General features: G+C 33.1%; 2 protein-coding genes across 2 annotated transcripts; one reads left to right on the top strand and one right to left on the bottom strand.

The window, feature by feature from the left end:
- Positions 1-478: 478 nt before the first annotated feature.
- Positions 479-4,533, top strand: LOC100783908 (uncharacterized). Its single transcript, XM_003527339.5, has 7 exons — positions 479-1,078; positions 1,515-1,604; positions 1,723-1,803; positions 2,374-2,508; positions 2,925-3,143; positions 3,557-3,649; positions 4,171-4,533. The coding sequence occupies exons 1-7, from the start codon at positions 833-835 to the stop codon at positions 4,330-4,332; spliced, it is 1,026 nt and encodes a 341-aa protein (XP_003527387.1). The 5' UTR covers positions 479-832; the 3' UTR covers positions 4,333-4,533.
- A 761-nt stretch (positions 4,534-5,294) lies between these two features.
- Positions 5,295-13,288, bottom strand: LOC100819167 (pre-rRNA-processing protein TSR1 homolog). The gene is made up of 21 exons (XM_003527320.5): positions 13,056-13,288; positions 12,888-12,964; positions 12,715-12,792; positions 12,499-12,630; positions 11,955-12,005; positions 11,724-11,864; positions 11,478-11,600; positions 11,282-11,359; positions 10,564-10,653; positions 10,369-10,491; positions 9,414-9,497; positions 8,980-9,078; positions 8,644-8,838; positions 7,973-8,048; positions 7,601-7,704; positions 7,258-7,517; positions 7,054-7,140; positions 6,735-6,965; positions 6,504-6,582; positions 6,316-6,379; positions 5,295-5,656 (listed from the first exon to the last, which is right to left on the bottom strand). The coding sequence occupies exons 1-21, from the start codon at positions 13,144-13,146 to the stop codon at positions 5,541-5,543; spliced, it is 2,379 nt and encodes a 792-aa protein (XP_003527368.1). The 5' UTR covers positions 13,147-13,288; the 3' UTR covers positions 5,295-5,540.
- Between the last annotated feature and the right edge of the window lie 1,007 nt (positions 13,289-14,295).

Raw genomic sequence — 14,295 nt, 5'->3', positions numbered from 1 at the left:
TTTTCATTTTTATTATAAAATACTAACAGAAAAAATAAGTTATGCAATGATAATATAAAAAATAATAATTAAACTACTCAATAAAATTGTTTTGCAATCATAAATCACATATATAATAAATTTGTTATCTTTTATTTCAAGTATCTGACAAATGCAAATAAGTAATAACTCAATTAGATATAATAATATTTTGAGTTTTTTTTTTGTTCATTCTAAAAAATACTCCGAGTTTATTCGTTAGTTATATTAGGTTTAGCTAATATTTTGTTTCTCTAATTTATTTTTGAAGTTTTATCTGATCCTCTTGTTAAAAAGTTCAATTAAATTCTTTAATTTTAAAAAATAATTTAATTAGTTTCTTTTATTTATAAAACTTTTAAATAGATTTATTATTTTTTAAAATGAATTTAATTTAATCTTATTTAAAACCAAACTTGATTTTATTTTAAAAAATAATTGGAGCAATGAAAGAAAAATAACATTAAATTGAACCTATTTTAAAAGTAAAGATTGAAACTTCTAAAAATAAAAGCACTTAATTTAATATTTTTTTAAAATTAAAGGAACTAATTGATTTTTTTAATAATAAAAGACTAAATTAAAGTTTAAAAATAAACTAAGGAACAAAATAATAAATAAACCTTATATTTATGTCTTAATTTCGATCCAAAAGTGCATTAAAATAAAAATTATTGGTAAATGTCTGTATCGGTACGTGGCAGGTGCAAAATCACGTGTGAACCTCATCATCCCTGTGAAGAATGCCGCTCCACTTCAAAGGCCAAGTCTGAAACCTCTCTGTCTCCGTCATAGCTGAACATATTATTTGATCATGTATTCGTTGACAGTGAAACCCTTCTTCACACCTAATTTAGTTTCTTCTTCTTCAACTTCCACTTCGTCCTCTTCGATTTCTCTCGTGTCCTTTCCATCTCGTTCGGTCTCATCAATTAGCTTTTCCAGAAATTTAAAGCCCAAAGGAAGATTTGGTCTCAGAGTTGAAGCATACGATTCCTCCAATAATGACAATTCCAACCCCGCCAGTGCTGGCGACTCCAAACCCCCTAATGGCACTTTGGTACTTCTTTTTCTTACTCTTTCAAATTCAGTATTACCCCTATCTCATTTTTTTATATATTATATATTATTATTTTCATCTATAAAAAAATTAGTTAATGAATTGTGAGTGAAAACCTCTTCGAATAGATGAATGAATATATCAAATATTTAAACTCTCCTATAGAATTGGCGACCATGTGCATTCATGTCTGTACACCTACTACTTAGTGTGGTTTATCTTTCATATTTCTCTTCCAATTTAGTTTATTATTGAGTCATTTTATGAAATCCTACTAAGTTTCTTCAGCATTATATGCCCTAGCCCAAGTGATTATTTTGGTAGATATATAAAATTAAAATGGGATCTGTCGTCAAAATAAATTGTTCAGGAAACAAGTGTCTATCTCTGTCTGAGCAGTTATCTGACTAGTGATTAAATGTTTTGAAATCGAAAGTCAAAGAGCAGGAGAGAAATTTTACTGGAATATGTTAAGAATGTGCAGCCAGAATTTATGGAATTGTTTGTGAAAAGAGCACCGCAACAGGTATGTTGTTGTCTTCCTATGAACAGTTATCCGACTATTACTTGATTGCGAGTAAACGTGGCTATTGATTGTTTCATGCCATACCCTGTCAGTGAATGAAACTTTTGTTGGTGATTAGGTTGTGGATGCAATGCGACAAACAGTGACAAATATGATTGGAACACTGCCCCCTCAATTTTTTGCTGTAACAATTACCACTGTAAGATGTTACAAGTTTTTCTCTTCTTGCTTAACTCTTACTTTCATTTTTAATAAGCAATTCTGCATGTTATGATGGTTATATTTGGCTGAATAGGCCAGCCAACCTCTTGGTTGTTTGATGAAATGTTTCTATGGAGCGGGAGACTTTGCTTTGTTTGATGTACTTGCCCCTGAAATTTGTGTTTTCAATCACTATCCCCCTTTATATCATGTCACATTAAGTCATATTTGGTTTTTGAAATTTGATTTTTTTTTCTTTCAAAAGTATGCTTATTACCTTTGCTGTCACCCCCCCCCCCCCCCCCCGTTTATTAACTTTGTGTTGTAACCCCTAATAACAGAGCCTTTTATAAATTCTTCCCCCTAGTTTACTAATCTGAATTAATTGAAGAATATTATCAATACTAACAACTGTTCTGGTGTTGGAAGAATAACATATTTTTAGCACAAGATGGTCCAATAAGCAATGTTGAGCCACGCGGTTGGGTTGAATTGCAGTTATTCCTTTTTATTTATTTTGCTCCATGCATCTTACATATCTCAGGGGAATCATTTGGCTTTTTATTAGGTAGCTGAAAACCTTGCACAGCTCATGTACAGCATCATGATGACTGGATACATGTTCAAGAATGCGCAATACCGTTTGGAATTGCAAGAAAGTTTGGAACAAGTTGTTGCTCTTCCGGATGTGCAAGATAAAAAGGTAACATTATTTCTCTTTCTTCTCTTTTTAGCATTCTGTGATTCAAAAGATATCTAAGTGCTTGGATAACTGGAAGGATGCATTATACTCATTTTGGTGGACAGAAGATTTATGTGGACTGTTGGTCCAGTAATTTCCTATCCTTACTAGCTTTCCCCATTAAGATTCCAGATCGGCTTAGAGGAAAAAAAATTGCAAAGTACTTTTCTTTAATCTGGTGTGGACTTGTAGAAAAGGAAAAGGTTGTTATTGGGCAGGTTAGTTGGTTTCAGCCTAGGGATTAAGGTTTAAGAGGATTAAGTCTTGGGATTTTGGTGCTAAATGGTCAGTGTTTCCTTTAGGTACTGTATCATTATGGCACCAAAATAATACTTTAGTTTGTGCCTTCTTTAATTTATGCTCTTAAAATGTTGCAGGATGTGCCAGACTTTGCATCTGGCACACAAAAGAATGTTTCAGGTGAAGTTATTCGGTGGAACAATGTTTCTGGGCCTGAGAAAATAGATGCTAAAAAGTACATTGAATTACTTGAAGCGGAGATTGAGGAGCTGAGTTGTCAAGTTGGGAGACAAACTAGCAATGCACAAAATGAACTGTTGGAATACCTAAAATCTCTCGAGCCTCGAAATTTGAAGGTTAATTCTACTTTCCATTAGTCAATATAAAATACTTCCTTTCCTTTATCCTTCTGACTTGTGCTGTCTGCCTAGTATAAGTTTTCACATCTTGATCTGTACTGTTACTACTGTAGCTTTTATTGAGATTAGTTTTATATGATCTACTATTGTTGAATCAGTATTGAACATTCTGGTATTGCATTTTTCAACTAGGTTTGGTTTGGTGTTAATATAATCATGGCAAATATAAATCCACTGTTGTTGATTTACTTGCATAGGTGCTCTATGGATTGATTTTTGCTTCTGTAACTATTAATTTGACATTCCCATGTACATTATTCAACTTAGCCAATATAAGTCGTTCTCCGATTCTCTGCAGCTAGAACATATGTCAATTATTTGTCATAATAAACCTTCATTTTATTGTGTAGGAGTTGACTAGTACTGCCGGCGAGGACGTAGTGTTTGCGATGAATGCATTTATAAAGCGCCTGCTGGCTGTTTCAGATCCTAGCCAAATGAAGGTTTGCTTCATTATTTTGATCTTCGTTCTTCTTTCTATATCTCATCACCATTATTATCTGGGTTAATATTGAATGCTTTAATTGTGCTCATTCATTTTTATGGTGTATCTTAAGTGTTAAAATGAAAGATGGAATTTATTTTGTTTTGGTCCATAAGATTGAAGTCTTATTACTTGGATGGAAAGTTGGTTAAAAACGCACATTTGACATCTACTTGTAATCATTGTTGACCTGATGATATATTGTCTATTACTTTAAATAAGGGCGTTTTACCTTTGAGTCCGGACTTCAATTGATTGAACTTGAAACAGTTGCTCTTTAACTGTGTTAAATCATAGAGGCAAGATTTTGTTAGTCCTGACTAATAATTTGGTCATGTGATAACCAAAACTAGATTTCTTCAAATTGATTTATGGATCTACGTGTGATTATTGCGATGGAGGAGTGAACAGCCTTCTCTTTGCTTGTTATTACGGTAAATAATATCATTTGAATAAGTTGCTTCAATTCTGATTTTACAGACTAGCGTGACCGAGACTAGTGCAGCTGAACTTGCGAAGCTGCTTTATTGGTTGATGGTGGTTGGGTACAGCATTCGCAATATTGAAGTTCGTTATGACATGGAAAGAGTATTTGGCGCTCCTCCAAAGCTAGCTGAATTACCGCCAGGTGAAAATGTTTAAGCTGTCTGGAATTAAGCAGTTCAACAAAGTACTCGTGTCCCTAGTTGAAGCCAAATGCCCTAATTAGATTTTACACCTTTTTTGTTGATTGGCTGAAAGGCCAATCATGAGCTCAAAGAGAAGTCTGCATTTTTCTGCGGTCATGAACGACGATTGGTATCCTAATTTATATATTTGATAAAACTTTTCCTTTTTTGGCCACCATGAAACTTTTATTCACAATTATACTGACAAAGATATCAAGGTCGACTACAAAATTGGCAAGCTTCAAAACTTTATAGTACTCCACAAAATTGGCATCCTTCCTCAGTTGCATCGTATCAATATAACAAAAGCTAACAGTTCGATATAACAATTGATAAAAAGGAAAAAAAAAAAAAAGGCCAATGATTTTCAATATTAAGAGGTTATCACAAGTTCTCTATTCTCATTTTCAAAACGTTAAAATTGACCTCTTTGTTTTCATATTTGACCTCAATTTAGAAATAATTAAAAATTACATTTTTCATTACTCGAAAAATAAAATGAAAATTCTTATTTTCCTTAAAACAAAAATGAAAAATTAATAAACAAATCTTATGTTTTGCAGAACTAAAGGATTATTAAGGCATTTAACTTTTTTGAAAGGGCATATTGAGAATTTCCTTTCCTATGTTTTGTAGCAACACAAATTAGGTATGCATTTACTTTCAAACGTTAGCTTGTTGAACAGGTTGGAGGTGGTGATTGATAACCATTGGTTAAAACTTACAAGATTCAAACTCAGCAACTGCTACCAAGAGAATATAATTTAATTGGTTGATCAGAGTAAATATTGTAAATCTCCTAATATTATATTCAATTTCTAAAGATAAAAAAAAAAAACCAGCAACAGCTACAAGTGCGTTCGTCAATAATAATTCAAAAGAAATGAACTTGGCTCACGAATGAAACGATAAATTCAGTACTACACTAACAAAAAATTAATAAATTTTACCCAAGCACCTTTTAACCGACATGTGAATAACTATTACATCTCAGTATTTTGTATGCAAATAAATAAATAAAAAATAGAAAACGTCTAATTTCTCTCACAAGTGCACATGGGCAAGGGGAAACTGGCGGTGGAGAAAACGAAAAATAAATTGTCACAAAACTGCATCCTCCATACGAGGAAGTCAATCTGAACCAGAGCTTCATTCCCAATCAATATACACTTCTGAATTCCTTTATTCGGATAGAGGAAAATGATGGGTTGGCCACTTCGGGTATGCACGTTTAAATAAATTCATACATACAGTATCACGCTGTTCAAGAACCCCGTTGAGAAGGCACTTCATTGTTCCTGAGCAATAAGAAAACAGAATATGATAAGAATATGATTTTTTTTTTATCAGCATGATAAGAATATGATATACCCCACACATATTTGATGGGCAAAACAAGCGGAAATATGAAATGAAAATATAATATTCACTAGCCAGAAAAGCTATAATGTACCACAAAATAATGAGTTCATTATCATTAGTTCTGTACAATTTAAATATCATTTATCAATCCTCAACACCCCCATGCTCGGGTGTGTAATTGTAAACTAGATATACTTCCAGCAGAACTCTCAAACAAGAGGCACATCTCCAAGAAAACATGTTCAACATTAAAAATCTTGTGCAGAACTACTTGGACTCGAATGAAGAAAGGTATACAATTGCATTTACAATAGCTATGCTAGTAGATTCTCTTTCAAATATAGATCACGATCAATATTCATTATGATGCACAATAAGATAGTGGCGTAGGGGATAAATTCAATGATGGAATAAGAATTTAACAGAAGAAAAATTGCAGAAAACAGCTCAAAACAATGATGGAATAAGAATCGTGGAATGCATATGCACATCTGTGACCCAGCAACATATAATCTGTTTTCTCCCTAAAATAACTAGCTGTCAGAATGTTAATTTGTAAAATTGATGGTAAAGGTTTCTAACATAACCAACATACCATGTGTACCAACAGGTTCTTTGATTCGCCCACGAAGACCACGTTTGGTATAAAGCTCAACAGGCTGAAATCACCACCCACATTACAAATCTCATTAGGGTGACATTGGAAACAATTTTTAGGGAGTAAACTTCACTACCATCCAAGTATAATTTAAAGAATCCAGACAGTGGGTAATGTATTTTCACCTTAAACCATTTAACATCCTCCGGATTATAAAACATGTGTCTCACAGAAGCTTTACGTTTCGACACTCTTTGGGGATAACTGCAACACAATTTTAAAATCTTAAAATAAGCAAAACATAAATTCAATCATCAATGTTCATAAACAATCATAAAATGCTGGAATTTCTTCCCAGAAATGGTATTTGAAAGATGTCAATTAAAAAGACCATAAAATATCAATAATAAACATACCCTGTCAAAATAACTCGCTTAAGGATTATCCTATCTGCATCAACAGTTTTCAGTGAGCCAACAGCAGCCACTGCAGGGGCAGCATTCTCTCCATCTCTCTTTAGGATTATCGTAGGAAGAGGAGGAAAGGAAATTGGTGCATAGATTGAAGCAACTGAAAAACGCCCAGCATGGAGAAACCTCTCCATCTTGTTCTTGTCTGTATTTATGAACTCACTAGAGAAAATTGGCCTGCAAAAAAAAAAATTGCAATTACCAAATATTTTTCCCCAAAGAGATCCATCATATGCCAAAAAGTCTTCCAGATTGAATACCGTACCAGCCAACAAATTGCCGAAACCCAACATGGAAAATTAACTCTTCCTTGGATTTGATGGGTGCATCATATGCTTCATGCTTCTTCACACTACACAGCACATGTGACTTCAGTTCATGACACATCTTTTGGAATGGTTCACAACTTATAATAAGAAGCGCACTAGGCACAGAATGAAAATAGTAAAATGATAAAACACAAAATCACCTGAAATGAAGGACAGATACTTTGGACTCATGTTTCAGCAGGCCACATGCTGTAACTGGGATTGTCTTTGCAAGCAAAGATAACTTTGAAGCAACAGCACTGGGCACTCCCATGATATGCAACCTAGCATATGAGCCAACTGAAATACAGTCCTCCCGGTTTTCATGATCCAGTTCTAAAGCTTTAGCAAGAACATGTTTTTGTGTTCTTTTAAAATTATCGAATTCAAAAATTCTGGCATAATCTTGGGGTAGAGATTCCTGATATTTAGAAATGTCAGACTTTTGTTTTGGAGGGTTAGAGACAATGATTTACTATAAAGAGTTCTTCAAAAGACACATACTTTAGGATCCCATGAAGAAGTCCTAAAGGACTTGAGTCCCCTGTATTTTGCAAACCTCTTCCTAGCAGGAACATCCAATGGTGTATCCACTTCATCCGGAAACTCTGCAACAAGAAAACAAACAAATGGCAAGCAACAAATTAGAAATAGTATCACATTATATCAGCAATTCGACAGCAAACCATCCATATTCTGTCATCTCTGGCCAACTTCCCAATGAAATACAACAGGTAGGAACAAGAAAGTAGAAATTAAATAAAAACTAATTTAGATAAACTCTAGATGCAGGCAGACCAAATATCCATGCCTTTTTTAAAAGAGACAAATTTGACCAATAAATACTAATAAGAATAGAAAAGGAAAGAAATGCACCCTCATCTGCAGCATGTGCTTCTTTAAGTTCATTGAGTTCATCTTCTATCTTTTCTCTGGTCAAATTATCTACTTCCTGTAATAAAACAGAAGTAATCATGCATTGATGATATAGATTAGAATCCATTGACACCATGAAAATCAAAATTAATCTTGCACAAATGAATAACTGATGGTTGAATGAAATTCTCAAAATCTACACTTGTTGAAAGTTTGTATGATGCAGAAAGCTTATAAAATTAAATATTAATTCAACATTGCTAACCACTATAAGTGTCTCTTAAAATTAATGAATAATATGCTTTTCAAACAAACAAAATAAAAAACACTGGATCATAATCATATACTTAATTCAATCTTTTGTATTTAAATTTTCTAGCATGCAGGATCTACATAATAATTAGTTGTATGCCACCAGTTAGATAGATCCAAATTATTCTCTATAAAAAAAATTTCAGTAGTACTGCAAGTGAAAAAAATCCCGTACCAGTGTAAATTAATCCCCACCATAAACACACATTAGCAAGAAGAAATATCTGTCAATAGTTTAGAAAAAGCAAACCCAGCCAGGGGCCATGATTTCCACCATATCCAACACCTTAACATATTTCAAATTACTATATAGTATAAAGCTACAATATGCAAGATTAATGTGTTTTATAGAAGCTCACCATCATCACTGAATCATTGTCAGTTTCTTCGTCAGAATCTCCCAATCTAAGAGAAGCTCCATCACCATCAAATTCTGAATATTTATTTTCCTCTTGACCAGGAAATCCATCTTCCCCTTCATCCAACACCATACCATCATCGTTTTCATTGTCATAATCCGACTCCTCATCAGAATCATCAACAATCCAAGCAGCCTGAAAATCAAAGAAAGAGCTAGAAATACATTATTTCTATAATGGAACTGGATATTTGGTAAGCCCAAAAAATATATAAATGTTAAAAATTAAAAGACAAACAAAAAGCATTTGAAAATAAATGAATAAAAAAATTCAGACCTGATATTCTGAAGTGCCATGAGGAAGACTCCTCTTTTTTATCTTCTTTTTCTTTTGATCTTCATCAGCCTTAGCAATTTCAGCCTCTGTTGGCCATGTCTAGTAACAACGAATGATGTCATACCCAAATCATTAAGTGAAGAAATAAGCTAACAAGGGGTATTTAAATAATGCACCCAATAATTTGGACAAACTTTTTTTGGGGGGTGGGGGGGGGGCTTGGCTAAGAAATGGTGAAAACAACCAAGCAATAACTAATGGGTCATTTTGGCAGATTGTCAGAAATTTATTCTTGGCTAGTCATTTTGCTATAATACTAAAAAGATAAAATTAAAAAACTGAAATTTAATTAAAAGGGTGTTAAGGACAGACTGAAGAATACAGAAGCTCAAGAAACAAGTTAGTACGAAAAGAGATGAGATTTCATTGTCTACCTGCTCTCCAGCAAGAGGATCAGGTATATTCTCAACAACTAAAGCTTCCTGGTTTTGAGGATCCGGAACCAGAGAACCAATGACCTAAAGTATTAAAGAGGAATAACAGGGAAAAGGTGAACACATAAATATATATAAATGGTTAAAGAAAGCATGAGATTAAAAGGTTAAATAAATTGAAAGATCACAATGTCCAAGGTGCTTCCTAAACAGCAGATATTAAAATTTCAGCAGGTATTAAAAGAAGGGAACAAAATTGTCTTTTGAATAATTGAATAATGAATATCAATCAAATGTAAATAAATTTACATAATCCCTTTTAGTTATTAGATTGTGGGACTGCCATATATTAGAGAAATAGACGTGCAGCGGTAAAGTTGTGCCTTGGTGACTTGTTGGTCATGGGTTCGAATCCGGAAACAGCCTCTTTGCATATGCAAGGATAAGGCTGCGTACAACATCCCTCCCCCATACCTTCGCATAGCGAAGAAGCTCTGGGCAATGGGGTACGAATATTAATTTAAATGATTTAGCATGTTTGGTTTATCTTACAAATGGAAAATAATAGCTTATTTTTCAAAAAATCTCTTAGGAAGCCAACAAAAGTATGCAGTTATTTCTCCAAAATAAGATGAACCAAACCAACATGCACATTAACTATATACGTAGCACTTAGCAGCAACAACAAGCACCAAAGCCTTTTTCCACTAGGAGGGGTTGGCTACATGATGGATCACAAATAATGTTCTATTGTTAATCATGTTTATAATAAATATAAACAAGCATTGACCTCCAAATCTACATACTTAGCATATACATTTATATTCTTTTTAAGATTCTGTTATGCATGCTTGTGTAAAATCCAGTTGAATAAAAAAAACTTAAGCTTATCCTTTATCGGTTCAATGGCTGCTCTGGTTTTGAAAACACAGTATAAAACTGTAAAAGTATATACCTCTGTATCATGCATTTCATCTGCATCCATTAGGTCCTGATTTTTCTTTGAATTCAAAGGACAAGGATCTTTAAGAACTTCAATTTTAGACAATTGGAAATCTCCTGCACCTGAAACATGAACCTGACAAAAAAATGTGAGACAACTAACAAATCAATGCAACTAAAATAGCAAATCCATGACATTGACAATTACCAGTTGATTGACTGAGAGGTTACGAGAACGAAGGTAGCCAGTGAGAAACAGGGTGCATTTTTCAGAGTTGCCATCATAAACTGCATCAACCTATAATTTAGGGTGGGTGGTAAGCATGATGTCAACAATAACAAAAAGAACTGTATGTAAATTGATAGCATCAAACAACATCCATATCAAATTACAGAAGGGCTCTAGGAAAAAAGTATATACGATTGAAAGCTTCTCATTAACTTTTTCTCTTAAATTAAAATATAATCTTCAGGCTTGCTTAATGCCACAAGATTGCAAACACGATTAAACTAGACTGTTAATCTAGGTAGGTATTTGCTTTGTTTAAATATAACATTTTGGGAATGATATTCCTAGGAACATAGTTATTAAAACTGAATCAGACTGGCTGGTTCGACAGCCAGTCCTCCGATCAGTCAGATCAGGAATCTGTTCCAGAATAACCATAAAACTGTTTAACAAATTAACTGGTCTTAAAAAAAAAAAACTTCGTACCCCATTGCCCAGAGGCTCTTCGCTATGCGAAGGTATAGGGGAGGGATGTTGTACGCAGCCTTACCCTTGCATATGCAAAGAGGCTGTTTCCGGATTCGAACCCATGACCAACAAGTCACCAAGGCACAACTTTACCGCTGCACCAGGGCTCGCCCTCATAACAAATTAACTGGTCTTAACCAAATAAAAACAGTAGTTCACTGGATCAAACCTTTTGAGACAATAGGTATGATCGTTGAGTTCTCCAATGAGGAACTTTAAGCCTTTGCTCTTTAAAGAGCCACAAGAACTGCATTTGTAAAGAGGGGAGAAGAATTAGGCTTAGACCATCAAACTGGGAGCACATTGGATGATAAGTTCAGCATGTACAATCAGAATTTTTAGCCAACAATTGGTGAAGAAATTACCTTGTGTAGCTCATCCTTTGTATCAGCCGGATAAAATTTACAATCCTCAGGAAATTCCGAGGCAAGGCTAGATGTGCATATCTTCTTTAGTTCATTTCTATGTTTAAGCTCAGGAGGTAGATCCTAAATGCATAAAATGAAAATTCCACATAAATATCTAAAGCTCAATTTCTTTGTGAAATGATAGTAAGCTCATATGAATTAGTTCACGAGTTATAAAAAAAAGTAGGATCCATCTTAACATACACGAATAAACACAGCAGTGCTTGGCAAACCAAGAGATCTAAACACAGAAAGGCATTGATTTCCAAATGAGTCAATGTAGTAGGAATCAGTTTCTTCGCATGAAGATCTTGCTGAGGCCACAAAAACCATTAGATCCGCAACCTACAACATAAAGTGTCTAATGGTAATCAAGAGCCAAATTTCAGCACCTTTTAAACTTGAACTCATGAAACAAAGCAAATATAATAATACCTTGGCCATTTCCATGCATGATAGTAGATCACCATGGGGTGCTTTTAGTACCTGAAGTGTAGAACATAATATTTATTCAATATATGCATAGATTACAATTTTGTGATTATTTATCGATTAACCAGGTGGAGGCCTATGTTCTAACATACAAAAATGAACAAATTCCAAGCTTCATAATCCCTGATGTATCTATGTAAATATTCATCCAAATTCATGACTCAGTGCTTACAACGCACATACCAAGGAAGCATTGCACACCCATATAAGAACCATTGGAATATATCAAAATAATGACCATCTGATTATATTCTTCTGGTATTTCAATTTTTGTAAGATTTGACATGAACTAACAATCATCAACATAACAGATAGTCATAATTCAACAGTTGATCAATAAAAACTGCATTCTACATAAAGTTATTGAATCGTGCAAGAATGTTATCTAACACAAGCGTAAACCTATTTTTACTATGTACTAACATCTCTTAATAAAATTACTAATTCTTGTCCTATAGTCAGAATAATAGGCAGCAATCCGATATACCGTTATTCTTGTCCTATATTCAGAAGAAGCAACGGTTCCTGACAGCACCACACACGTATCTTTAGATAATAATGACAAGAGATCATCAGCAAGTGATTCTAAATCCACAGACGCACAGAGGGCGAAGAGAACCTGTGACGAACACAAGATAAGTAAAATGAGTATCCAAAAAACAAATTGTTAATTCAGTTCAACGAATAGCCATGATTCACTCACTATCACTCGAGGAGGACTTCTCGACCCACTGAGTTCTCGTTTTTCTTTCAAAACAGCAGCTCTTTTTTGATCTCGTATCTGTCAAAAAAAATTCCTAATCAGTGACTTTGAAAAAATAAATAAAAAATGCAACGCACAAGAGACAATAGGAACAAAGAAACCGAAACAAATACCATTTTATTTCTCTGAATTCGAGCTGCACGAGCTCCTTTGCCGACATTGCGCTCTGATTTTGCGATTGCGAGTCTGTCTAAACAAGCAAACCGAAAAGGAAAACATTAAGAAAAAGGCAAAAAGGCTAAGAAAAAAAGAAATTAACGGCATGGATATAAAGTACTAACCCTTGACAGAGGTTTTATGAAGATTGCGAGAAGATTTGGAAGAGAAGCGGGACTTGTGAGGCTTGTTGACTTGAACTCGCGACCCTCCCATTGTGATCGCATGCACCGGTAGCTTTCACCGCCGCGTCCTCTTCTCGATCTCAGCTGCAAGCAAAACCCTATTTCGTCACCAAATAAGCCGCGGAGCAGAGGGTTTAGCAAACAACAGTGTTTCTCTCTCAGCGACATAAAATTACGTATATAAACCCGGTTCGGACCAAGCCCATTAAAGTCATGCACATGACGTTTACAAATTGAAACTAGTACTTTCTTTTTGGATCAGTAATATAGTTACTCTGTTCAACTTTTGTTAATTTTTGCTGTCAAAAAATGCTGTAAAAAAACTTTTTCTAATTTTTATAATAATAATTATTATTTAAAAATTATATTAAGATAATTTTTACTAATTAATAATATATATTTTTCCATTAATAATGTATGTTGCTTCTATTTTTTATTTTTTAAAATGATTTTAATTGACATTCATTATTAATATAATTTGTTCCATAATAAAAATAAAAATAATTAAAATGAACATTATTAAATTCTCTCCTAAATAGTCTATAAACTAAAATAAAAATTTAAGTAATATCTGGAGTGCCGAATATTTATCTAAGTAATCCCAAAGTTGATGTATTTTAATATGATTCAAGACTAATTTAAAGGATTTTTAAACATATAGAAAATTACTTAACATGATTTCTAATACTTTTATGACTATTTAAATAATTATTTTCTTATTTTAAGATTATTTAAAAGAGAAAGTAATACTTCAAGGGTTCAATTGATTATTTATTATAAAGAATATTATATTTTTTATTATTTTATTAATTGATAGTAAAAATATTTTTGTTTTTTACGTTACACTGTCAACTAATAAAAATTGTGTTTTTTTTAAGAAATTTTTTTATTATTATTATTATAGGAGTAATCAAAATATCTTACATACCAACTTTTGATTGGTTAACTTGTAAAAACCATTTATACTAGCAATAAATATACGATTTAAGAGCCAATAATTTGTTCTTATAAAAATTAACAAACTTAACTAAAATAATAATATAAATAATTAATGGTTAATATTTATTATAAAATCTTACCTTTCACAATAGTAATTTATGGCTAGATTTGATTTTGTAGTAATTTTTATTCAACGATCTGCTTAGTACTTATCATTGACGTATAACTAGCTATAAGTCTG

Source organism: Glycine max, chromosome 6 (assembly GCF_000004515.6).
Source record: "Glycine max cultivar Williams 82 chromosome 6, Glycine_max_v4.0, whole genome shotgun sequence".
NCBI lineage: Eukaryota > Viridiplantae > Streptophyta > Magnoliopsida > Fabales > Fabaceae > Glycine > Glycine max.
This window is presented reverse-complemented; position numbering and strand designations above follow the sequence as displayed.

What these genes read in the sequence shown, in the direction of transcription:
- LOC100783908 (XM_003527339.5), top strand. Translation starts at nt 833, where the DNA reads ATGTATTCGTTGACAGTGAAACCCTTCTTCACACCTAATTTAGTTTCT. An exon ending in AACCCCCTAATGGCACTTTG is followed by an intron (nt 1,079 to 1,514) that starts GTACTTCTTTTT and finishes TGAAATCGAAAG; the next exon opens with TCAAAGAGCAGGAGAGAAAT. An exon ending in TTGCTGTAACAATTACCACT is followed by an intron (nt 1,804 to 2,373) that starts GTAAGATGTTAC and finishes GCTTTTTATTAG; the next exon opens with GTAGCTGAAAACCTTGCACA.
- LOC100819167 (XM_003527320.5), bottom strand. Translation starts at nt 13,146, where the DNA reads ATGGGAGGGTCGCGAGTTCAAGTCAACAAGCCTCACAAGTCCCGCTTC. An exon ending in GAATTCAGAGAAATAAAATG is followed by an intron (nt 12,793 to 12,887) that starts GTATTTGTTTCG and finishes TTTTTTTGACAG; the next exon opens with ATACGAGATCAAAAAAGAGC. An exon ending in ACCTCTCAGTCAATCAACTG is followed by an intron (nt 10,492 to 10,563) that starts GTAATTGTCAAT and finishes TTTTTTTGTCAG; the next exon opens with GTTCATGTTTCAGGTGCAGG.